A 24,244-nucleotide genomic window follows, 5' to 3' on the forward strand; every position below is an offset into this window, starting at 1 on the left:
AGCTCACAGCTGCCAAGGAGCAGAGGATGCTCATGTTCCTTCTCTGAGCTATTCATCCCTAGTAGTGGGGGGGGGTTGGGAGCCAGACCCAGGCCCGGGGCCCTGGAGCCTCTAAGCCATCAGCCAGCGGTGCCCAGCGTGCCTGGTGCAGACGCTGGCGGGCATGGGCGCTCACACGCAGCGCTGGCAGCTGCTAGCAGAGTCCTGGCGAGACTCTGCCCAGCGTCAGGGCAGGAGCCCCACGGGTCAACGCCCAGTGGAGGGGGATTGGCCCTTCCCTGCATATTAGCTACATTTCCCTGCTGCCGCCTGGCGCTCTGCCTGGCCCCCCGAAGGAGGGGATGCCCTTGGCTTGGGGGAAGGTGAGGCCCCTCCTTGGCACGTCCCATGCTGGCCCCACTGTGGACACCAGCGTGGCAGGGCGTGATCCCAAGAACCAGGCAGCCAGGGCTGAAGGGGAGCGAAGGCAGGCTGGCTGTGGAGGGTGCATTGGGCTCCCTGGTGATCTGCTGCAGGGGGTGGCCAGCCCGGATGGGTGGGGTGGGGAGGCTGGCATGGGGAGGCCCCAAGGTGGTGCCCCTGCAGCTGGCGCAGGACGGCTCACCCCTGCCATGGCCAAAGGCATAGAGGGGGGGGTTGTTTGGCTGCCGTTCTCCCTCCCCCGTGCCGACCCCCACCCGCTTGCGCCTTCCCACCACGACTAGATCTACAACGAGATGATCCGGGACCTGCTCAACCCGTCGCTGGGCTTCCTGGAGCTACGGGAGGATGCCAAGGGAGTGATCCAGGTGGCGGGGATCACAGAAGTCTCCACCATCAATGCCAAGGAGGTGAGTGTGGGGCACAGACCCCAGTACGACTTTCAATCCTGCAGCTCCCCTGTCTCCACACCCCCTCCCCAGCACAGCCTTTCCTGGCCCCGAGCGTAGGAGCCTTGAGACTCGCCCCGTGCCTGGGTGCCGGGCCAGCGGAGCTCGGTCTGGAGTAGCCGTGGTTCGGCTATTGTCCCCTCCTCCGAGTCCTGTCAGCGCGCTGTCCCGGCGCGGCCCCACAGCCCTCCCCTTGCTGGTGCGGTGCTGAAGTGACACCCTGCGAAGGCAGGACCCAGGGTCCCTGCTTGGGCACTGGCGGGGCGTGTACTGACCTGGCGCGCTGGGCTGGGGGACGGAGGGGAACGAACGTCCAGGGACACAGGCTGTATGTGCGGCTGGGGTGCCCAGCGACGATGCGAGGCTGCCGCGGGGTGCTGGAGGGACTGGGTGGCAGAGTGACCGGCCGTATCCCGCTCTGCCCCTCTCTCACCCTGCCCACCGTCTCCCTCTCGCCCCCTTGCCTCCCCGCAGGTCATGCAGCTGCTGCTGAAGGGGAACAAGCAGCGGATGCAGGAGCCCACGGCCGCCAACCAGACGTCGTCGCGGTCCCACGCCGTGCTGCAGGTCACCGTCCGCCAGAAGAGCCGCGTCAGGAACATCATGCAGGAGGTGCGGGTGGGGCGGCTCTTCATGATCGACCTGGCCGGCTCCGAGAGGGCGTCTCAGGTACGGGGAGGGGGTTCCGGGCGGGAGCCCAGCGGTGCCAGCAGCCGGTCGGTGCAGGGGGAGCACAGTTCCTCGCACCGTGGGTTCGAGGGGCAACAAGGAGGGTGGGCGTACGGAGATGTGGGGAGGTGCCAGGGGCAGGCTCTCGGGTGGGGTGGAGGGGCTCAGCCCGGATGCTGCAGCACGTTTTGTGCTGGGGACGTGGCAGTTGCGTGATGCATTGAGGGAACGTGGTCTGGGGCCGGGAGCCGGGTTGGTGGGTTCTAATCCCAGTGCCGCTGCAGCCTGGCTGTGCGGCCGCGGTTGAGCCACGTGCCCTGGCTGTGTCTGTGAGCTGGGGCTTTGCAGATCTCAGCGAGCGGGTCACTGAGGCCAGGAGACGGGCTCTGACACGATCAGTCACTGAAGGGAGGCTTCAGGATTCCACTCAAGGGATGGCTCCCCCCCAATTGCCAGAACCCCCCAAGTCTGTGGGGTGGGGCTGGCCCCTCCATGTCCTGAATGGAGAGAGAGGGAACATGAGGACCCACCTCACTGCCCGGGAAACTGGGCCTGCCAAATGCATCCACCGTTGGTCTAGGTCGGACGTGCCCCGTGTGCTGTGCTTTGCTGCTGGTACACAGCTGCCAGTCTCTGGCCACGGACTAGCAGGGGGCAGTGGGTCGGAACTGAGGGGCACTGGCACAGCTGAGTGATGGACCAGGAGTAGGTCAGGCTGATGGGCATGATAACACAAGCGCTGCCTCCCCCTTGGTGTGCCAGCAATGATACCTTTGGCCCCTAGATACCGCGACGATTGGCACTTCCAGTGGGCCGTGGGTCAGACTGTTCATGTGATGAGCGCCGGGGCACCCAGGCTTGGATTCACCAGTTTTGGGGCTGGATCAGTCCTGGGGAGTAGGGCCCCCATGGGTCACCGTCCCACACGATTGCGTGCCAGGTTCATCTGCAGGCTGTGCTCCCCGGGGCTGCATGGGGGACTGGAGTCCTCCTTCCCGGATCCGCTCTGTCCACGCAGTCCTGGTGCCAGGCAGAACAATGGACTTGGCCAGCTGCTGCTGCCCGGGTTTAGTCAGGCTCACAGCGACCCCTAGTGCCCCAGGCTTGGGATTAGGCCTCTAGACCAATGCCCTTTTCCACACTCCATTGACTGGGCACAGCATGTATTTCAGGGGGGCCTCTGGCGATTTCTCGTAGGGGGCCAGGTCAGATGCCTGGACTCCTGGCTGGTTCATGTTGTAACGTGGCCTGCGGCTTGTGATCAGCTGGCACCTGCAGGGGCAGTGCAAGCATCAGGTTAGGAGAGGTTCTGTTACGGACGTGCTGCCTGCAAGCGGTGGGCTCGCACAGCACACTGGGGTCTGCTAGAGGTGCTTGTGTGTATTGGTGTGTTGTTGTAGGGTCGTTTGTGGGCACTGGGCTGTGCACACTGATTTGTTATTGTAGGGTTGCTTGTGTGTATTAGTCTGTTATTGTAGGGTCGTTCATGGGCACTGGTTTGTTATTGTAGGGTCGCTTGTTTGCACTGGCTTGTTCTTGCTCAGAGCTGGGCCATTGCCTTTTATTTTCTCTCCTTTAAAAAGAAAAAGACCATTTAAGCAGGGAGGGGCGGGGGGATGTTTCCAAACAGCCAAACGCCCCTAGTCCCGAGCGCTTTGCCAGTGGAGGAGTGGGGCCCTTCACCACGCCATGCTGTGCCATGCCCTGCAGGGGGTGCTGGTGGGGGCCCCGGTGGGAGCTCTTATGTGGGCAGCTGTGACGAACTGGGGCTGTGCTTACTGGGGGCTGTGAATGCTGAGTGGGGGGTGTTGGCCTGGGAGCAGGGGCGGCTCTAGCAATTTCGCCGCCCCAAGCACGGCAGCATGCCGGGGGGGGGGGGGAAGGGGGCGCTCTGCCAGTCACCGGTCCTGTGGCTCCGGTGGACCTCCCACAGGCGCGCCTGCAGGAGGTCCACCGGAGCCGCCTGCCGCCCTCCCGGCGACCGGCAGAGCGCCCCCCCCCCCGCGGCATGCCGCCCCAAGCACGCGCTTGGCATGCTGGGGCCTGGAGCCGTCCCTGCCTGGGAGGACGATCTGCACTGGGGGATGGGAGACTGGCTGGAGAGAAGATACCTGAGCAGGTAAGGTGAGAACCCAGGAAGGGGGTAGAGGCCAGGTGACACCTCTGCCCGGGAAGCTGAACAAAGGCTGGGGAGTGAGGGGGTTTTCAGGAGCTGGCTTGGGAATGGAGGGAAGCACAGACAGGGCTCTGACCCCGCCCCCCCCGAGGGGGCTGTGATGCTCCTGGGAGTGGGACCCCAAGATGGACCTAACTGGGGAGGAATCTGTTGTCTGTGCTGGCAAAGCCTGTTTTGGACCATGTTCCTGTCGTCTAAATAAACCTTCTGCTTTCCTGGCTGGCTGAGAGTCCCGGTGAATCGCAGGAAGCCGGGGGTGCAGGGCCCTGACTGCCCCGCACTCCATGACAGCAGCACGGTAGGTACAGACCCCACGCCCTGCGCAGCCCCTGTCGCTCTGCCGGGCGTTGTCCTGTCCAAGCCGGCTCTTCCGTGTGCTGCTAGGTGCCTGCGAGCCAGGGTGTGATCCGGGCTCGGGAGTGGCCACGTACAAAACCCCGCGTGCTCCTGCCGCCGGGCCCGAATCCCTGCCTCATGCCCCCGCCCTGCCCCCACAGACCCAGAACCGCGGGCAGAGGATGAAGGAGGGAGCCCACATCAACCGCTCGCTGCTGGCGCTGGGGAACTGCATCAACGCCCTGAGCGACAAGGGGGCCCCCAAGTACGTCAACTACCGCGACAGCAAGCTCACCCGCCTCCTGAAGGTACAGCGGGACCGGCGCCCGCCGGACCCTGGGCCAGGGCAGCCCTTGGAGCAGGCAGCTGGGTGCAGGCTGGGGGAGGGGACCCGGCGCTGGAGCATCCCAGCGGGAGTCACACGGCTCAGCCTGGCCCACGTCGGCCGGGGTGCAGTGCGCACTGGGAGGCCGGGACCACCGATGCGCGGCCAAGGGGCCAGCACAGCGCGGGGCCGGAGCAGCAGGCTGGGGGTGGGCGGACGGGCCTGCGCCCAGCTCGCTCCGGTTCAGGGGCTGGGGACAGGGCTGCAGCCTCCGGCCCTGGCCAACACCCAGTCCCACGATCCTCTGTCGCCAGGACTCCCTCGGGGGCAACAGCCGCACGGTCATGATCGCGCACATCAGCCCGGCCAGCAGCGCCTTCGAGGAGTCCCGCAGCACCCTCACCTACGCCGACCGCGCCAAGAGCATCAAAACCACGGTACGGCGGGGACCTGGCCCCCGCCCGGTGCCCCGCCTGCCCTTCCCCCGCCCGGCGCCCCGTCTGCCCTTCCCCCAACCAGCGCCCCACCCTCCCACCCGGCGCCCCGCCTGCCCTTCCCCCACCCGGCGCCCCACCCTCCCTTCTGGCGCCCCGCCTGCCCTTCCCCCGCCCGGCGCCCCGCCTGCCCTTCCCCCACCCGGCGCCCCGCCTCCCTTCCCCCACCCGGCGCCCCACCCTCCCAACCGGCACCCCGCCTGCCCTTCCCCCGCCCCGCGCCCCGCCTGCCCTTCCCCCACCCGGCGCCCCGCCCTCCCAACCGGCGCCCCCACCCGGCGCCCCGTCTGCCCTTCCCCCAACCAGCGCCCCACCCTCCCACCCGGCGCCCCGCCTGCCCTTCCCCCACCCGGCGCCCCACCCTCCCTTCTGGCACCCCGCCCTCCCTTCCCCTCATCCGGCGCCCCGCCCTCCATCCCCTCACCTGGCACCCCGCGCTCTGTCCTTTCACTCAGTGTCCCGTCCCAGGGCACCTGGTGCCTTGCCCTCCCTTCCCGCACCCAGCACCGCAGTCTGGGCACTCTGTGCCCCAATCCTCCCCCACACCCGGCATCCTGATCCTCCCCCTCGCCTGGGCACACAGCACCCCGTCCTCCTGCCTTCTAGGAGAGACCCCTCGTCCCTCTTCCCCAGGAGCAGTCAGGGTGTGGTGCTGGCGGGGGTCACCTCCCCGACACGCTGACCCTTCGCCCCCCGTCTCCGTAGGTGAAGCGGAACCTGCTCAACGTCTCGTACCACATTGCCCAGTACACCAGCATCATCTCGGACCTGCGCAGCGAGATCCAGCGCCTCAAGTGCAAGATCGACGCGCAGGGGCCGCGCCCGGCCCAGGGTGAGCGGGGCGACATCCGCCACATCCAAGGTAAGGCCCGTGGGGCCGGCCCTCCCCGCTGCCAGGCCTACCACCGCTCATGGGGCACGGGCTGTGCCTGCCCCATCGCACTGAACTCTCCGCGCCACACCGAGCTGGCACCACTCCCTGCTGCCGCCAGAGCCAGGTGCTGGGCTCCCAGCCACGCCCTCTCCCCGGCTGAGGGCACCTGGGCGGCCGCGCCCCTCCCGGGCCGGCAGAGGGGGGTTCTGATGACCCAGGAGGGATCCCTGCATGCCCCCATGCGTGCGGTGTCTTGGGGACGGCGGCTCAGGTGTTTGGGGTGGCCAAGAGCAAGGAGCAGCCCTCCGGCCGCTATTGGGGCGGCACGTCCGGGTCTTCAGCGGCAATTCGGTGGCGGGTCCCTCAGTCCCTCTCGGAGCGAAGGACCTGCCACCGAAGAGTGGAGCAGTGCGATCGCACTGACGCGGCTTTTTTTTTTTGCCGCTTGGAGCGTCAGAAAACGTGGAGTCGGCCCTGCAGCGGCTGCTCTGTACATGCCATATCTGGCAGGAGGCGCCCCCGCAGTGACCAACCCCCCCCCCTCGTGTGTTACAGCCGAGGTGCAGCTCCATAGCTCCCTCTGCGACCGGCAGGAGATGGACCAGCTGCGGGAACAGCTGATCGGCGCCTTCCAGGAGCAGATGGACGTGCAGCGCCAGCTGATGGAGCTGGAGAACAGCTACATGGAGATCCAGATCGAGAGCACCCGGCACCTGCTGACCATTGCAGAGTAAGCACGGTCCTGCCCAGCGCCCCAGAGAGCCGGGGTGTCACTGGGGCTCCAGGAAACCTCCCCACTCCATGTATAATATAACTGGCCTGGGGGCCTGGCAGGCTGGGTGTATTGGGGAGATTGCCCTGGTTCAGCTGCCGGCGGGGGCTGGTCAGTATAGCCAGGTAATGCCCAGCCAGGTTTACTGTCCTGTATCAGTGGGTGAGGAGTGCCACGCGTCAGCCGCTGGGCATAGCCCGGGGCCCAGGGGCTGACGCTCGCGCTCTCCCCGGCGACTCCAGCTGGGACCAGGAGAAGAGGCGCCACGCCCAGAAGTGCAGGGAGGAGCTGAGGAAGGACGAGAGCAGGAAGAATTTGGATACCGGGGACGAGCAGCCGGACGCGCCGGAGCCGCAGGACGTGATCTCGGCCAGGGAGAACATCGCCGCCCTCGTGGGGGAGCAGAAGAAGCTGCGCAAGCAAAAGGTCCCTGGGGTGCGGGTGGGGGAGAGCTCGGGGGAAGGTGCTGTGGGACTGGGCTTTGGGGCCTGATGGGGGGGAAATTAGTTTGGTGGGTCTCAGCCCAGTCCTGCCCCACCTGTTACACCTGTCAGCTGTTGTGACTGCCAGATTCTGTTCAGAATTGGGCTGGGCTGGGCTAGCCAGGGGCTGCAGGTTGGGATTGAGGGGCACCGGCAAAGCTGTAGCATGGGGGAGCCCAAGGCTGGGAAAGTAGGGGGCAGTGGGTTGGGATTGAGGGGCACTGGCAGAGCTGTGAGGGCTGCAGAGGGTCAGGATTGAGGGGCACTAGCAGAGATGGGTGTGGGGAGCCCAGGGCTGGTCTAGCAGAGGGCAGTGGGTCGGGAGTGAGGGGCACTGGCAGAGTTGGGGGGGGCACCCAGGACTGGGATAACAGGAGAAGTGGGTTGGGATTATGGGGCACTGGCAGAGCTGTGGGGAGGAGCACAGGTCTAGGCTAGCAGGGGGCTGCGGTGGGTCAGGATTGAGGGGCACCGGCAGAGGTGCTGGGGAGCCCAGGGCTGGGGTACCAGGGGGCTGTGGGGTGGGACCGAGGGGCACCGGCAGAGCTGGGTGTGGGGCGCCCAGGGCTGGGAAAGCCGGGCTCCATCTGGCCAGGGGTCCAGTCCATTCCATTGTGACCCCTTGGGAAGGGCAGGCACGTGACGCAGGGCCCTGGGCTGCTCTGCACCCGCAGGCGGAGCTGGAGAAGCGGTTCAAGGAGATCCGCCAGCGGGGGCGGCGGCTGGAGGAGGTCCTGCCGCGGCGCATCAGCTCAGAGGAGCAGCGTGAGGTGCTGAGCCTGCTCTGCAAGGTGCACGAGCTGGAGCTGGAGAACACGGAGATGCAGTCCAGCACCCTGCTCAAGGACAACGTCATCCGCCACAAGAGTTACGTGGTGCGGCGCTTCGAGCAGCACCGCAGCCTCTGCGACCGCATCATCCAGCAGCAGAGGCAGATCATCCACGGTGCGGGACCGCGCCCCCCACACCACGGGCTGGGGGACCCTGGGAGGGTTGGGGGCTCTGCAGGGCTCTGGCGCACCTGCTGCAGCCGGTGCGGTGGGGTCACATTGCAACACGACGATGTCGTGACGTGCTCAAGCCGTCACGCCAGCATGAGCCCGCGTCGCAATGGGCTGCTGCCGTGTCATGACGTGGCGAGGCTGCGTTGCCATGCAACGGGGCTATGTTGTGACGATGTCATGTCGCGACGTGATCATGTCATCTCGAGTGCCCCCGTCTCCTCCTGGCCTGGCCCGGCCCGAGCCCCTTCCCCCCGGGGCTCGCCTCTGTCCCAGGGACCTGTGTGTCGGGATTAATGCAGGCCTGGGGCCCCTGTGTAGGTCTGGGGGGCGTGCCCCTAAGTCTGTGACCCCCCCCTTCTGTCTACTCCTCTCCCTGGCAGAATATCACCTCTCAGTCCCGCACCACCTGGAGGAGCTGTATGAGATCTACCTGCGGGAGCTGGAGGAGGGCAGCCTGGAGCAGGTCGCCAGCCTGGACCGCGTGGCCGTCAAAGCCCTGAAGGTACCTGTGGGGGGCACTGGTCCGTCCCTCTCGGCTCACACCCCAGGGGTCCGGACATCGCTCCACCCCTTGGAAACAGAGCGGGTCCCTGGGTGCTCTCTGGGCCCTCACACGACCAGTTCCAACCCGGGCAAAGTGAGTGCTGCTTCCGGCCCCCAGATGTGCAGCACACACAGTGGGGAGCTGGGTGTTGGGAGGGGGCAATCAGAGAGCAAGGTAATTTTCCAGGGGAGGGGGTTGGGGGGCTCAATATGGAGGGGTTCCCTCTAGCCCCAAAGGGCCAATCCACAAGTGAGTGAGGGGCAGAGAAGCTGCAGCTGGCGGGCTGGGTCCTGCAGCGCCCCCCAGGGGACCCCTAAACCGCAGGGCAGCTGGGATGGGCGTAATAGCAGCTGATTCCCCTGCAGGACACGACTCTGCCCAAGCTCCCCCAGCTCCCGGCTGCAGAGAGCGCCCTGGACTCTGACCAGGAGAGCGTGAGGACGCCGGGCTCGGAGCACCAGCCGCTGCTGCAGCGCGACTCCCGCAGGCACGCCCTGCCGCCCCTCGTGCTGGACGCAGAGAGGTAGGGCCTTGCCTGGGGGCAGGAGGGGCTGAGTGTCGCATGTCTGGCCTGGGGACAGTCCAGCACCCGTGGGTGTCTGTGTTTGGGACCCGGCCTCGGGCCCGTGATCCTGGGGGAGGCGTTAGTGAGACGAGCGGCTGGATGCAGAAAGGTGGGCGAGAAGAGGCTGCCGGACTCAGCTAGGCCTAAAGAGGCCACGCTCAGAGCAAAGGGAACCTCCTCGCTGCCCCTTCAGCCACAGCCCTTCCCTGATGTGTGGGGCTGGGAGGAGAAACGGACACGGAGTCAGCGACGTTTTTGTTCATTTACAAAAGTCCTGTTCCCCCAGCACAGTAGGAACAAACAGCAGCAGGCAGCTTCCTAGCTCAGAACCCCCCACGGCCGCCCCTCCTGCCACGCTGTGCCCAAGTAGCTCTGTCTCTGCTTCCCATCCGTGTCACGCCACTGCTGCTCCTGGCTTCCTGGTGCAACGCCCGGCTGCAACCCGCGGCCTAGTCCCGCGTTTGCAGCTAGGGAAATGTCTGGCCATACGGCTTGGCTCTGTCCTGCCACGCGGCAGCTCCGGTTCGCTGCTGCCTTTGCCAGATACACGGGCTTGACTGCTCCTCCTTGAGCCTGCACTGGGGCAGCCGGCAGAGCCATTGGCTTTCCTGAGGTCTGGGCTGGGCTTTGGATCCAAGACTCCACCGACGGGAGCCATTAGCCTCTCAGCACAGCGGCCCGTGCGTGTGAATTCAGCACTTCCCCTCGCTCTGTGCCGTGTCTCTGCTCTGGGTGTGATGGGCGACTTTTCCTCTCCGGCAGCGACCCGCCCCAGGTGTTCAGGACCAGCTCTCGGGTGCGGCAGATCAAGAGTTCGGCTGTGCTGACCCCGCCCCCGATCCACGTGAACGGCATGGTGACCCAAGAGGTGCATGGGGCAGCGTGGGAAAGGCCCCTGTGTGGGTGATGCCGGGGGCCCAGGGCACGGACGCGCCTGCGTGAAAGGCAGCGTTGACTAGTAGCTGGAGCGCTGCACAGAGCCAGGAGTCCTGGGGTTACTCCCAGCCCCACCACTGGCCTGCCGTGCCTCGGTTTCCGCCTTGTCAGCCTGGCCGCTTCAGCCCAGGAGCCCTCTGGGGCAGGAGCTGTTCCTCACTGTCTGTGCAGCGCCCGCCCCCCGGGGCTCCGAGCTCGACGGCGGTTACCGAGTGTGGGTGATTCATAACCGAAAACTCCGATGGAAACTGGGCCAGATTCTGCTCACGCTGCCTGGCGTCAGGCTGGGGTTGCTCTGGGTTTACCCTGGGCAGGGCTGGGCTCTGGGCTTTTTACCACCTTTCTGCCCTGCCCTCGCCGGTCCTGTCCCAGCCCGACCGGGCAGGCAGCGAGTGCAGAGCAGCGCCCTTTGCCAGCTGCTATTTCTGCCACAGGCAGTGGCCACAGGCGCTCACCTCCCGTCTCTCCCCCAGTACCTGCACCGGGGGAGCCTGACCAGCCTGGAGAGCCACCCCAACTCCTCCCCGGACAGCAGCGAGAACTGCTCGGACGTCGCCCTGACGCGCAGAGGTGAGGAGCCCTTGGCGTGGGGTGGGGCCCAGTTGCGCCGTCACCTCCTCCTCTGGGGAAGGGAAGGCACAGACGGTGCCAGGACGGTGGCAAACGGCTCCTGCCGCCCACGCTCTGAGTCAGGGGCTTCTGGGTAACGTGGGGGTGGGGGTCATGTCTTAGGTTCGGTTTGGGGCCATCCCATTCCCAAGGCCCCCAGACCGTGGGGAGATAGGGGGCTGGGCAGGGAGGCTCAGGCCCCCAGCATGGTACAGAGTACGATGTGTAGCATTGCCGGCCCACGCGCACCAGCAATGGGCCATCTCCCTCCCCACCCGTCTCATCACAGCCACGGAGCCACCGCAGGGTCCAGGGTAGCCGGTGCTCGCCCCATTCCCCCCCTCCACAAAATGCTGCCGGTCGCAGAGCCCTGCGGGGACGGCTCTCTTCCCTGATGTGGGCTGTCTGCCCTCCGGGCGGTAGGGGCACCGTGGGCATGGTGAAGATGAGGCTGAGGGTCCGATGCTTCCAGTTTGCAGATCCGGGTGGGGGGTTCAGGGAGGGGCCCAACCCCCCAGATCTGGACCATACGACTGGGGGGGCCCCTCGCTCTCTCACGCCGGCGCCGCTCTTTGCAGAGCGCAGGGAGATCCTGAGCAGCACCAAGAGCATTGTGGTGAAGGCTGCCCGGCGCCGCTCCCGGGTGCTGGCGCCCGACCGGCTGCACCTGCTGGAGCCCATGAAGGAGCGGAGCAGCCTGTCGCTGCACTCCCTGAGCGAGAGCGAAGACCCCCTCTCCCCGGAGACCCTGGCCTCCCGGCGCCCGCCCTGCCCCGGCCTGCAGCATGCCGCCAGCGAGGACAACCTCTCCAGCAGCACCGGGGAGCCGGCCTCGCGCCGCCGCCCCAGCCACTCCCCCGGGCCCTGGCTCCGGGGGCACCAGCGGGGCAGCAAGAAGCTGGGGAAGAGGGAGGAGTCGCTGGACGGCAAAAGGCGGAAGCGACGGTCCAGGTCCTTCGAGGTCACCGGCCACGGGGTACGTGCCGTCCCCAGGCCAGCCGAGCCCCTCGGAGCTGCTCCCGCGGAGCCCCTGTGGGGCCAGCCCCCCAGCCCCCCCGCTAGCAGGGGTACGTGCCGTCCCCAGGCCAGCCGAGCCCCTCGGAGCTGCTCCCGCAGAGCCCCTGTGGGGCCAGCCCCCCAGCCCCCCCGCTAGCAGGGGTACGTGCCGTCCCCAGGCCAGCCGAGCCCCTCGGAGCTGCTCCCACGGAGCCCCTCTGGGGCCAGCCCCCCAGCCCTCCCACTAGCAGGGGTACGTGCCGTCCCCAGGCCAGCCGATCCCCTCGGAGCTGCTCCCGCAGAGCCCCTCTGGGGCCAGCCCCCCAGCCCCCCCGCTAGCAGGGGTACGTGCCGTCCCCAGGCCAGCCGAGCCCCTCGGAGCTGCTCCCGCAGAGCCCCTCTGGGGCCAGCCCCCAGCCCCCCCGCTAGCAGGGGTACATGCCGTCCCCAGGCCATCCGATCCCCTCGGAGCTGCTCCCGCAGAGCGGAGGAGGGGCTGGGGCTCCCACTGCAGGAGCCAGGTGCCAGGCAGGCAACGATGAGCCTGCAGCTTACCCACAATGCACTGCATGCTGGGCTCCCTTTCGCGTGGGCGGGGGGTGGGGGGGCTGTAACCCTGGATCCGAGGTTCAGGGTTCGGGATCCAGGTCCCAGGGCTCCTCCCCCCTGGGCTGAGCTTTGCCCCCGAGCCGCTGTGACCGTTTCTCCCCTGCAGCTCCCAGGACCGAAGCCCAACGTAACCCGGTGCCGCCCCCTCGAGAGCAACTCTGAGCACAGGATGCCGGCGGGGGGGCAGCCGGCGTCACACCCCCAGGCGCCTGGCAAAGCCAAGGGGAGGCTCCCGCAGAGCCAGCATGCAGGTGGGTGAGCCTCAGCTGGCTGGGGCCAGGGCGCCCGGCCACGGCTGCCCACGCTGGCTCTGTGCCGGACAGAGCGTGCCCGGGCCACCGCACTCACTTCTGCCAGGGCATCCCCCTCGGTGCCAGTGGCAGCGTGCTCCAGCCCCCAGGCAGCACACGGGCATGGGGTCCCGCCTCCATTGCAGGCTGACTTGCTGGAACTGGGCCTGGCGTCCCAGGCCGGGCACGAGCGGCCTCCCTAGCCCCTCCCCCGTCAGTCTCTGTGTCGGAAATGGGGGTGCCCAAGGCTGAGCCCTCTCTCTGCTCACACACCGGGCACTGCCCAGCCCACAGCAGGGCCAGCCGCTCCCCCGCTGCCCTCCCAGGGTCCCTCCCCCCCACCTTGGGGGGCCACCTCCAGCTCCTTCTGCTGGCCACGCCGTGTCCCCCAGGACGAGCTGTGTCACGGGCCAGTTCTCTGCTCCTCCCGCAATGAGCCCTGGGGCTCTGGGAGGAGAGAACGGAAGCCAGGGACCATTGGCACAGCAGAGCTGGGGGCAGCACCCGAGCGCCTGGCTCCCCAGGGCCCCTTCCCTGCCGCCTGCTACGTCTCCCCAGCCCAGCCCTTTACAGAGGAGCCGTTTTTTCCCAGCATGCCTTCCTGGCCCTTTATGTTTGGCCGCTACCGCCCTGTGGCCGCTGTGCCCGTCGGGTGCCCTGTCCTGTGCTGCGGGCGCGGCCCATGGAGGGGGCTGCTGTGGGACCCGGATCGGGGCCGGGCTCCACTTTGCAAACCTCGTCTGCTTGTTTCCCTCTCCCCCAGGTCCGGGGGACCCGGCGTCTCTCCCGCTCCCCCTCCCTCATCCTGGCAGCTTGAAGAAAGGCCCCCAGCCCGGCCAGCGCCCCCGCCTGAGCTACATCACGCTGAACGGCACCAGCGCTTACGCCAAGGACGGCAGGAGCCGGCGCTATTGACGGGCTGAGGGCAGACAGCCCCGCCCTGGGAGCGCAGGGGCTTGGGAAGCCTGGGCCTGGCAGGACTGTCCTGGAGGCTTGGCTTGGCGTGCCCAGCCGCTGCCGGGACTGGGGGGGCGAGCAGGGCGCGGGGCCTGGAGCCTGCAGGAGGAAAGGGGTTTACCAACATCGTTCTCATGGACGGCTGATTCTCTCCCTCCTCCCGGCTGCCCCGCAGCCCTGGCTGCTGGAGTCTGTCCCTCCTGCAGCCGTCCGGACACGTTCTCGCTACCCCTCCATCCGGCCGTCTCCGCCCGGGAAGCACTCAGGCCGCCGCGTCCCCCTTGCCGAGGGTTACAGGAGCTCCCTCTGAAGAGTCGCTCAGCTGGTGGCCAGCGCCTGTTCCCAGCCCGTCGCTCTGTTCACAGCCCCACGCCCCAGCTGCCGTGGGGCAGGTGGGGGCAATGGAGCGCCGGGCATCCCGCTGACCCCGTGTGGACGGACGCCAAGCACCCATGCAGCTCAAGCCCTGTGGTTTGCTGCCCTCTGCCTTCCCTCCGGACTGCTGGCCTCCGGGCGTGGGCTGGGCTCAGGGTGCCACACTCCCTTCACACCCCAGAGCTTTCTGTGACCGCTGCCACCCACATACACCTGCCTGCTACCCCGCCGTGCCGGCTGCACTGCGCCCAGGGCTCTGCCCCCACGGGTGCCCCACACGGCCGGTCAATGCTGCAGCTCCCTGAGTCCACAGGGACTGATGCCCTGCCTGCACCGCCGGCCTCGGGTTTGCAGCCCCCCATGTCACTCCCTTGCTCCCCTGGGGCTGCAGATCCCAGTCCCTGGAGGGTCTCCCAGTGCTCAGCAGCACCCCCTGCTGGCAGAATAACAGCAGGACTGGCCTGCTGGAAAGCTGGTGGCCATGAATCCGGCTGGGGGCACCCCCGGCCCTCCCTTACTGAACCCACGGCGCGTGTGCACCGTCAGTGGGGAGTTCAGGGCCCCCCGGCTCTGCTCCCCCGGGGCCAGCTGTGGCTGAGGATTGTCTGCGGGTGTCTTGGGGGGAAGGCAGGGGGTGCCCCCGCAGTGGTCTCCTGCCCTCCCAGCTCCTGGGGTGAGTGGAGGCAGGGAGGGGAGCTCCCGGGCATGGCAGGAGGCGTGGGGACCCTGGTGCTGGCTTGGTTACTCTGTAAATAAATCGTGTTGCCAAACTCCACCTGGCCAGGGCCCAGTCCTGCCCTAGCATGGCCAACGGGACCTGCCGTGCTCAGGACCAGGCCCTTGTGGTGCAGCTAGGGTGGCACTGGAATCCAGCCAGGCCTGGGAGCCCTGCAGCAACAGGGGCTGGGGCAGGGGGGCTCACTGCGGGGCCTAGTCCATGGGCTCGACCCATTGGCTGTGGGGCTGCTGGGGCCGTCCTGGGCTCTGCGGGTAAGTCCCGGGACTCTGAACCTGGGTTTTTTACCTGGCAACGTTGTTTCTTATTCCTCTTGTTAAAGCTAAATTAAAAGTGATTTGTTGAGATTCCCTGGCCCGGTTCAGTTGTGCTTCTGCAGCATTCGGTTGCTTGTTTTCCTTGTCTTTGGGGAGGCTGGCGCGAGTTCCCAACTGGGGCCCGCTCTGAGGGCCAGGGCAGCTGGCAACGAGCCCTGCGCTCTGCTCCAGCCTCTGCCACTGACTGTGTGACTTGGGCCAGTCATTTCATTCCGCTGTGTCTTGGCCAGCCCCTCCCACAGGGCTGTGTCTCGGGGCGGGGTTTGCTCGCGGGTCACTCGATACCAGGGTTCTGGGCATAAAGGGTTAATATCAAGTGCTACCTGTTAGAGGCCAGCAGCCATGGCTGGCGTCTGGTCCGGATGGCTCCGGAAGCCCAGGTGTTACACGTGGTTATGAACAGCCTCTTGGTCCCTGACAATTGATTTAAGCGTTAACTGAACCATCTGTTCACCATCTATTACCCCGCGGTAAAGGAGCCTCACCACCAGGCGGGCCCCATTCCCGGCTGTGCCCAGCGTTTGCCGTGGCCATGGGGCGCGAGCTGGGCCAGGTTTACCCGGCTGTTTTGGAAGCAATTCGGGCTCAGCGAAGCTGCCGCTGTTCAGAGCCCCCAGAATCGTGGGAACCGTTCGACCCAGAGAGCGGTGCCGGGCTCCAGGCAGGGCGAGGGGCTCTGGCCCGGGCTAGGCAGGTCAGAATGGTCCCTTCCGGCTTTGGGGCCCGTGAGCCCCCGGGGCAGAAGGCCGGAGGTCACCCTGCTACCTGTTGGGAGCAGCGTTTCAGGCCGACGTCCCGAGAGAGGGAACGTCTGCGATGCTACAAGACAGCCCCCCTGAAAGCAGCACCACCCAGAGGCTCTTTTTCGGCCGTTTATTTGGAAGTTGGTGCAAGTGGCGTTTGTCCAGGAGGCCCCGAGCAGCGCCCGGGAGGCAAAGAGAAGCAGCCGGTGTCTGTCTGTCCGTCAGGTCCCTGGAAGGAGGAGAGGAGAACGCAGCACGTGCTGGGAACTCCCAGCCTGGCACGTCCCGTGATGCAGCGCGGGGGGCTCTGAGTGGCTCAGCCGGGTCAGAAGGTGCAGCAGAACCGGGGGAGATGAGTGGGCGAATCCCTCCTCCACTCTGAATTCCCTCGGTTACCCCCACCAGGGTGCCCTGCGCTAGCACTGCCAGGCTGGGACTCCCACCGCGCTGGGAGCCGGGATGACTGGCCCGGAGGATGCCCAGAGAGCCAGCGATGGGAGCGTTGGGTGGGGACCTGGCTGGTTCCCATGGTGGAACCTGCCAGTGCAGACAAGCCCTCCCTGCTCCAAGCCTGGAGTGACAGTGTGTGTCAGACCCTCTTGGGAGCTGGGGGTGGGTGCACGCAGCAGACAACAGAACTAGCTTTAAAAGGGCCGGGGGGCGGAGGTTGAATTTTGAAGAGAGACACTCAGGGGCTTGGTTCTCAGTGTCCTCCCAAGGGGGGACACCTCTTCCATTGCCTGTATCCGCAGGCTCTGACCCTCCCAGCACCCCGAGAGCCCAGCCTGGGGGAGACGTGGCGCCGTGGTCATCCCCCGCCCAGCCCACAGGGGCCCTGAAGTCGGAAGGGGCGGAGCTGCCCTTGCAGGTACATCTCTGGAAACAATCTCGCTGCTTTAATTCACTTCTGTCTAGGAACCCCCCAGCTTTGTGAGCTCAGCGGTTCTCTGCGCAGGGCACAGGCCGCCCTCTCCAGGGTCTGGGCCCAGCGCGCCAGGCTACGGGGTCACCCTGAGCAGCCAGTCCCCAGCACCTTTCTGCCCAGCTACTTCCTGACCTTGATCAGCGAGTGGTAGACAGGCTTGACAATCAGGTGCAGGTGCAGGGAGTTGTCGATCAGGTACTCGGAGGTGCGCTTCTGCAGGTCGGCGTGCGCCAGGAAATCGGCCAGCTCGTCCGTGCTCTGGTGGAAGCTGTAGGCGTGTCTCACGAAGATTCGCCCCTGCTGCCGTACCCCCACCAGGACGGTCTTCTGGAAGCTGACGCCCGCGAAGTCGGAGCTGGTCATAGCCGGGGTGATCACCAGCCGGGGCCGCCCGTCCTCGATCCGGATGGACTGGATGGCTCCAGAGACAGAGTCCGAGTAGACGGGGCGCAGGCTGACGGGCAGCCAGCGCGGGGAGAAGAGGACGTTCCAGGTCACCCGCTTGCTGGCGTCGTGGTTGCTGGGGCCCAGCTGGGTTTGGAAGCTGGTGCTGCGGTCATCGCGGGCCGGGTTGCTGATGACCCACGGGGAGCCCCAGGAGCTGGAGAGGTAGTTGCGGGGCAGGAACATGCTACAGTTGACGTCGAAGTACTTGGCGAAGTGGATGGGGGAGGCGGAGTGGAACTGGAAGGCCTGGAAGAGCAGGTCCTGGATGGCCCCGTAGTGCCGCACCATCACCGCCGACTGCTTCTGCAGGTGGAACAGGTGGCTGGGGGGGATCATGGCATAGCGGATGGAGCGCAGCAGCTTCACCACCACGGGGGCTTCGGGCTGCTTGCGGCCCAGCCACTCCTCGACGGCGGTGTACAGCTCCAGCTCGCTGTGCAGCACCAGGTCGGAGCGCTCCAGCAGCAGCACCAGCAGCTCCGCGCTCACCGTGACCCACTCGGCGCCGCCCATGACGGCCGAGAGGTTCCAGGCCAGGAACTGCAGGCAGCTCTCCTGCAAGCCCGCGTCCCCGATCTTCACTGCGTAGTGATACCAGCCGACCACGTGGCCCTGGCTGGACTCGCTGGCCAGGTGGCTCTTCATGTACTCGGCCACCCCGCGCTGGAGCGTGGAGACGCGGTATTTGCTAGCGAGGCGGTGCAGAGGGATGGCCTGGTGCAACAGGATGGAGATCTCCCCGCAGTACAGATACCTGGGCGCAAAGAGTGACACAGCACCCCCGGCGTTAGCTCTCCCCACACCTCCTGGGGAAGGGCAGCTCTGCCGGTGCCCCTCAATCCCGACCCACAGCCCCCTGCTAGCCCAGCCCTGGACTCCCCTCCGCCAGCTCTGCCGGTGCCCCTCAATCCCGACCCACAGCCCCTGCTAGCCCAGCCCTGGACTCCCCTCCTCCAGCTCTGCCGGTGCCCCTCAATCCCGACCCACTGCCCCTGCTATCCCAGCCCTGGGTTCCCCCTGCCCACAGCTCTGCCGGTGCCCCTCAATCCCGACCCACTGCCCCCTGCTAGCCCAGCCCTGGACTCCCCTCCGCCAGCTCTGCCGGTGCCCCTCGACCCCGACCCACAGCCAGACAACTAGGGTGACCAGACAACAAGTGTGAAAAATCGGGCCGGGGGTGGGGGGTCATAGGTGCCTATATAAGGAAAAGCCCCAAATATCGGGACTGTTCCTATCAAATCAGGACATCTGGTCACCCTAAGCTAAACTGTTGGTGTGGTCTGGGGCAGACTGGGACGTCTCTGTGCAGCTCCCCTATGAGGGTTTGAGCCCAGCTCCCTGGTAGTGGGGGCCCTGTAGCCCTGATACCCAGGGCCGGCTCTAGCTTTTTTGCCGTCCCATTGGCGGCACTTTGGCGGCAGCTTTACCGCGCCGCTTCATTCTTTGCTGGCAATCCGGCGGCGGGTCCTTCCCTCCGAGAGGGACTGAGGGACCTGCTGCCAGACTGCCGCCCCTTGGCGGCCCCAAGCACCTGCTTCCTTTGCTGGTGCCTGGAGCCGGCCCCGCTGATACCCTCCCTCCCCTCTTCTCTCAGCCCCTCTGCCAGTATTTTCCTGGCTCGTGCTGTAGCTGGCACCAGGCCTGTCCGGCTCTCCCTGTGCCCAGCCTCTCTCCAGATGGGGGAGTGGTGCCAGTGGCCTGGTCCCCTGTGTGAGGAGGTTCCCCCCACCCCACCCGCCCAGGGGTGTCAGTGCCCTGCTCCCCCACCTGCCCAGGGCAGTCAGAGCCCCCCCCACACACACACACACCTGATGAACTTCTCGAAGAGCGCGGCGTTGTCGGCCGGCTCGTGCAGCGTCACCATGGTCTGGTTGTGCAGGAGGCTCTCGAAGGCTTCGCTCTGCAGGGCCAGGAGCAGCTGGTGGGTGTGGAAGACCTTGACCTCGTCGGAGCCGGCGGTGCGCACCCGCAGCGTGGTGTCGCTGGCGTTGCCGTCCTGCAGCAGCTCCTGCAGCCGGTGGATCAGCGCCAGCGAGTGGTTAATGGTGGCCCCGGCGGCCTCGCCGCTGAGATCCGCTTTCTGGGCTGTGCGGGGGGACAGACACGCTGAACGGTGGGTATGTGCAGGGGGCTGGGGGGCAGGACACATGGGGGTTGTCTGGGAGAGCGGGGGCCAGGCCAGCCCATGGCGATGGCACCTGGGCGCGATGGCTGGCGGGGGCTGGGAATGGCACATGGGGCTGGGAGGAGGGTGGGAATAGGGGGGATGAGGAGGGGTTGTGGGCACAGTAGTGGAGGTGAGGGGGGTGCTGTGGGCAGGCACAGGAAGCCGCAACACAACGTGCTGTAACCCACAGCCTCTCTGCACCGCTTGCAAAGGGTTCACGGGGGGGGCCCCGGCCCAGCCCCCTGCAGTCCTCTAGGATGAGATACAAACGCCCCCAAGTCAGGGCTGGAAGGGACCCGGGAGTTCGTCCAGCCATTCCCCGGCCCCGGAGGACTCAGCCCGCGCCCCCCTGGTGCCCTGAGAGGAACCACAAAGAACCAGCATGACCCGTTCCATTCCTGGGCTTGCCCTGCGTCCCAGCTGGTTCTGATCGCAGGCCCTGGTCTCTCGGGGGGCAGTGGGAGGAGAAACCTGCCCTGGGACGTTATCATTGTGCTGCGGGTTCGTTCTCCCCGGACGGCAGAAGGGCCCCTGGCTCTGGAACAGCTCCTGGAAGATCAGCGTAACGTGTGCGCAGGAGGGCAGGATCCGAGCCCTGGGCCGGGGACACGCGGCTCCAACCCCCCGCAGGGCTGGCAGCTGGCTGGGAAATTGTCAGCTGGCCTTGGGTTCCAGTTCCAGATGCGGTAGCCAGAGGCTACTCGACTCTGGGGCTTCGGTGCCGCTCCCTGCCCCACAGCTGAGCTGCTGGGAACCCCCTTGCAAGAAGAAACGGCTTACGCAGCTGGCCTGTTCCCAGAGGACCCCAGTCTCTTGCATGGGCCACGGGCTCACTGGCCACCCACCTCATGGAGCGACTGGGAGCATGGCACACACTTCTGCTGCTCCCCCAGTGCCGGCTGCCCCCCAGCACCAGCTGCCCACTCCCCCAGAGGCGATCCCAGCTAGTGGGGGAGGTTCCCCCGGCCCTGGCTACCAGAGCGGGTATTTGCTAAGCCCGAGGAGCTGGCTCCCAGCCACCCTGACTGACTCGCAGCCCGTCATTAACTCAATGAAAACGCTGCCACTTAGCTAACGGGATGAATTAAACCCAGCTGCCAAGCCACGTTTCCCTGTGCTGCTTTCCAGCAGCTTCCTGCTCCCGCTGCTCAGCCAGGACGGGAGGAGATGCAGGGCTGGGGGGAGGAATCGCTCCTTCAAGGGACAGCGCCCGGAGCAAACTCGCGCTGTTTGTGGATCCGTCCCGAAAAGCCAGCGGTGACTGGGTCTGTGACTGTTATCCAGAGAGCAGGAAATGCCCCCAACTTGGGCACCAACGGCAGGGCCTGTCGGCTCCCTCTGCCTGGCACCCAGCCCCGTGGCACTGGCCTACGTGGCAGGCACGATTGCCTCGACTTCCCTGGAGCCGGAGCTGCTTGCACCCGCGGTGAATTTGGCCCGCTATTATAGCTCTTAAATCCACATTGTCGGTGGTTCTCCTGCGGATTACGCTTCCCCGCACAGACGAGCTCCCCACTAAGCCCAGCTGAGCGGGGATTAGCAACTTGCTTGCAAGCCAGGCCGGAGGGGCGGGGGGCCGTTCCCGTCCCACCGCAGCTCGGGGCCTGGCCGCTCCGTCCTGGCGCGGATTCGCCGCACCCATGGGCCTGGCTGGGGCACTAGCACCCCAGGGCGCCATCGGGGCGCGGGCTCGGCTGAGAGCTGAATGGCCCAAGTTGCAAGGTCAAGGTGGATGCCCCAGTCTCTGGCTGTCCTGTGGCCCCAATCAGCTGCCAGTGCAGCCCCTTTCCCAGCAGTGCCAGGAACGTTGTCTGGATACCCAGGCCCCTTCCCCAGAGCCGTCGGCTTTGCCCCGCCCTGGCCCCCCGCCCCCATCAGTCCCTGGCGCTGCCCCCACAGCTCAGCAGCCAGGCGCCCTCCCTTACCTGCTTGGACGGGGAGTAGGAGCAGCAGGAAGGTGGCCCAGCTGCAGCCCCCTCGCCGGGGCACGGCCGGCCTGGCCCCCAGCAGCCCAGCCATGGCTCTGCCAGCGCCTGGCGAAGGGGATCAGCCCTGCACTGAGCGGGTGATGTGCCGCCCTGACTCCTTATGTAGGCCACTGACCCTCCCAGCCCCGCGCCATTGATTGGTGGAAACGGACAACAGCTGTTACCAAGGAAACCACTTCAGATGGTGAATTGATTCCTTTTCAGCACGGTGGCGCGCCCGCCCGCCCGCTGGCAGCTTGTCCCCGGGGTGGCTGGGCTGCCCTGGGCCCCCCCCACCCCCGCCCGCCAGCGCCTGGCAGCCTGCGCTGAAGGAGCTCAGGCCACGAAATGCCAACGCGTGTTCCCACTTGAGCCCGCTCTGTGCGCTCGACGGGCGTGGGTACGGCTCGCTCGGGCAGCCCCGCTGGCTTGGAAGGGCTGGGCCTGTCTGCAGCAGGGTCACAGGGCAGCGCAGTCAGCAGAGTCGCTCCTGATTTACACCAGGGCCACGGGGAATCGGCCCCTTCAGAGTCAGCAGAGTCACTCCGGATTTACACCGGGGTCACGGGGAATCGGCCCCTTCGGAGTCAGCAGAGTCACTCCGGATTTACACCGGGGTCACGGGGAATCAGCCCCCCTTCAGAGTCAGCAGAGTCGCTCTGGATTTACACCGGGGTCACGGGGAATCGGCCCCATCGGAGTCAGCAGAGTCGCTCTGGATTTACACTGGGGTCACGGGGCATCAGCCCCCTTGGAGTCAGTAACATCACTACTGGGTTACGCTGGTGTCAGATGAATCGGCCCCCACTGGATTCAGTAGCATCGCTCCGGATTTACACCGGGGTCAGAGGGAATCAGCCCCATCAGAGTCAGTGGAGTCGCTCCGGATTTACACTGGGGACAGGAATTGGCCCCCCACGGCAGCTGAACATTTTCACTGGGCCCAGCACACTGGTGTCACACGACGCTGGTAGAAAAGGGCCTGGGCCGTGCACACCCGGGAGAGGTGTGCCTGATGCCAGCCTGCCCGAGTGATGGGCACTAGCTGCTGACACAAGGTGTTTGACCTTCCTGTGAGCGTGTCCTGCTGCAGCCGGAGCGGCTGGCAAAGCACAGCCGGTCGATCGCTTGGGCCCGGGCTGCCAGGACATCGATGACGTGTCCTTGCTTCCCCCCGCCCCCCGTTGGATGGCAGAGCTCGGCACCGGAGGCTGGCGCTGGCAGCCGTGCTGGCGCTGCTTTCTCCCCGGCATCGGGGGCGCTTTGGTGGCTAATCTGAACGTCCAGGTCTCCAGATGTCTACAGAGCTCAGACAACGGCCAGCCCCACACCAGTGCCCAGGAGACCCCACACCACTCAGTTCCCACCACGCCCTCAGCCCCCTCGCTCCCTCCACCCCTCACGGCTAACTGACCCCCATCTGCTCTGCCCTGGGAGACCCACTGGCCAGGCGCCTGGGTCTCCCTGTCTCCCCCAGCCCAGGCACTGTAACCCTCTCCCCACCGTCTGGGGCAAAGGGGCAGGCACCTTACCTGCAAAGCACTTAGTGTGCTGTGAGGGCCAGGCAGAGAACCGGTGGGGCTGCTAGCTGAGCAGGGAGAGGGGCTTGGGGGTCACCTGGCCCCTCCCCACCCTACGTATTTCTGTGTATTACGGGAGCAAACTGAGCCTGAGGCCCCATTGTGCCGGACGCTGCCCCAAAGAGCTCTCAGCCTGAACCAAGATGGGAGGTGGAGAGTCATCGATTCCAGGGCCAGACGGGACCGTTGTGGTCATCTCGTCTGACCCCCTGCAGAGCACAGGCCAGAGACCTGCCCCACACAATCCCCTAGGGCAGAGCTTGTAGCAAACATCCCAGCTTCATTGCAAAATTGCCCATGATGACGAATCCACCAGGCCCCTTGGGGAATTGTTCCAGTGGTTAGTTACCCTCAGTGTTCAAAATGTTCCACCTTATTCCCAGGCTGACTGTGTCTAGCTTCAGCGTCCAGCTGGTGGCTGGAGTGAGACCTTCCTCTGCTAGACTGAAGAGCCCGTTATCAAAGTTCCCCAGGTCGGTGCTTCCAGACTGGGATCCAGTCCCCCCGAACCATCTCTGTGTTACGCTAAATAGACTGAGCTCCTTGAGTCCGTCACTACAAGGCAGGTTTTCCAACCCTCTGATCATTCTCGTGGCTCTTCTCTGACCCGTCTCCGATTTATCCACATCCCTCTTGAATCGTGGCACCAGGACTGGACACAGGATCCCAGCAGCGGTCAGACCAGTGCCCAGTACAGCGGTGAAATAACCTCTCTGCTCCTCCTCCAGATTCCCGTTTGTGCATCCCACGATCCCATCGGTGCTTTTGGCCAGTGGTGCACCAGGAGCTCACGTTCGGCTGAATTCCACCCCCCACCCAAATCTTTTACAGTCGCTGCTCCCCTGGGCAGAGCCCCCAGCCTGGCAGCATGGCCAGTGTTCTGTTCCTAGATGTTTACAGTTACAATTCTCCTTATTAAACCACCCGTTGTTTGCTTGTGCCCAGGTTACCAAGCGATACCAGCTGGCTCTGTCTCAGTGATGTGGCCTCTGCTTTATTTCCCACTCCCCCAATTTCTGTGTCACCTGCAAACTTCACCAGCGATGAGTTTCTGTTTTCTCCCGGGTCACTGGTAAAAACGTTAACTAGTGAAGGGCCAAGAACCGATCCCTGCGGGACCCCACCGGAACCACGCGCGCCCCATGGCGACTCCCTGGTCCCAGTTACATTCCGAGCCCTGTCAGGTTGCCGGCTGTTAATCCAGTTCATGGGTGCCCTCGTTCTAGTTTTTAACACAAACGATTCTGCCCATTTTACAGATGGGGGATCTGAGGCCTGGTGCGATGCAGTGATGTGGCCGAGGTCACACGGGGAGTCTATGGGAGAGCAGGTGCCTAGCCCGGTGCCTTATCCACAAGGACACCCTTCCTCCTGGCTCAAGGGGCCCCGCCCAGCGAGAGCAGCAGAATGTGCCTTTGCTGGCAGTCACATGGGGCCGGGGACAGACAGCAGCTTCGATGGTTCGCACACGCGCACCCCG

General features: G+C 65.9%; 2 protein-coding genes across 8 annotated transcripts in view; one reads left to right on the top strand and one right to left on the bottom strand.

The window, feature by feature from the left end:
* KIF19 (kinesin family member 19) overlaps positions 1-14,935 on the top strand; it is a 28,955-nt gene extending 14,020 nt beyond the window's left edge. For 5 of the 6 annotated variants that reach the window (XM_044983192.1, XM_044983193.1, XM_044983194.1 and 2 more), the window contains 15 exons: positions 705-830; positions 1,344-1,538; positions 4,212-4,358; positions 4,690-4,812; positions 5,575-5,731; positions 6,299-6,473; positions 6,758-6,941; positions 7,672-7,942; positions 8,382-8,503; positions 8,911-9,068; positions 9,873-9,978; positions 10,520-10,616; positions 11,234-11,631; positions 12,367-12,511; positions 13,314-14,935. In XM_044983192.1, the coding sequence (XP_044839127.1) occupies positions 705-830; positions 1,344-1,538; positions 4,212-4,358; positions 4,690-4,812; positions 5,575-5,731; positions 6,299-6,473; positions 6,758-6,941; positions 7,672-7,942; positions 8,382-8,503; positions 8,911-9,068; positions 9,873-9,978; positions 10,520-10,616; positions 11,234-11,631; positions 12,367-12,511; positions 13,314-13,465 (2,556 nt within the window). In that variant the 3' untranslated portion in view covers positions 13,466-14,935. The remainder of the gene's footprint in view (positions 1-704; positions 831-1,343; positions 1,539-4,211; positions 4,359-4,689; positions 4,813-5,574; positions 5,732-6,298; positions 6,474-6,757; positions 6,942-7,671; positions 7,943-8,381; positions 8,504-8,910; positions 9,069-9,872; positions 9,979-10,519; positions 10,617-11,233; positions 11,632-12,366; positions 12,512-13,313) is intronic. The other variant, XR_006572901.1, reaches the window with a different exon arrangement.
* Positions 14,936-15,801: 866 nt separating this feature from the next.
* Positions 15,802-21,338, bottom strand: BTBD17 (BTB domain containing 17). 2 transcript variants are annotated; one of them, XM_044983197.1, is made up of 4 exons: positions 21,143-21,338; positions 18,859-19,135; positions 16,736-17,804; positions 15,802-15,907 (listed from the first exon to the last, which is right to left on the bottom strand). In XM_044983197.1, exons 1-4 carry the CDS (start codon positions 21,234-21,236, stop codon positions 15,809-15,811), a joined length of 1,539 nt encoding a protein of 512 aa, XP_044839132.1. In that variant the 5' UTR covers positions 21,237-21,338; the 3' UTR covers positions 15,802-15,808. The 2 variants fall into 2 exon arrangements, with proteins under 2 accessions (XP_044839132.1, XP_044839134.1); XM_044983199.1 differs by having other exon boundaries at positions 15,828-17,804.
* Between the last annotated feature and the right edge of the window lie 2,906 nt (positions 21,339-24,244).

This window comes from Mauremys mutica, chromosome 12, assembly GCF_020497125.1.
Source record: "Mauremys mutica isolate MM-2020 ecotype Southern chromosome 12, ASM2049712v1, whole genome shotgun sequence".
Taxonomy (NCBI): domain Eukaryota; kingdom Metazoa; phylum Chordata; order Testudines; family Geoemydidae; genus Mauremys; species Mauremys mutica.

Excerpts from the sequence above, each read along its gene's own strand:
- BTBD17 (XM_044983197.1), bottom strand. The coding sequence starts at position 21,236 with ATGGCTGGGCTGCTGGGGGCCAGGCCGGCCGTGCCCCGGCGAGGGGGC. Across the intron at positions 19,136-21,142 it reads CCTACTCCCCGTCCAAGCAG|CCCAGAAAGCGGATCTCAGC; the intron begins GTAAGGGAGGGC and ends CCCCCCGCACAG. Across the intron at positions 15,908-16,735 it reads TCTACCACTCGCTGATCAAG|GGACCTGACGGACAGACAGA; the intron begins GTCAGGAAGTAG and ends TCCTCCTTCCAG.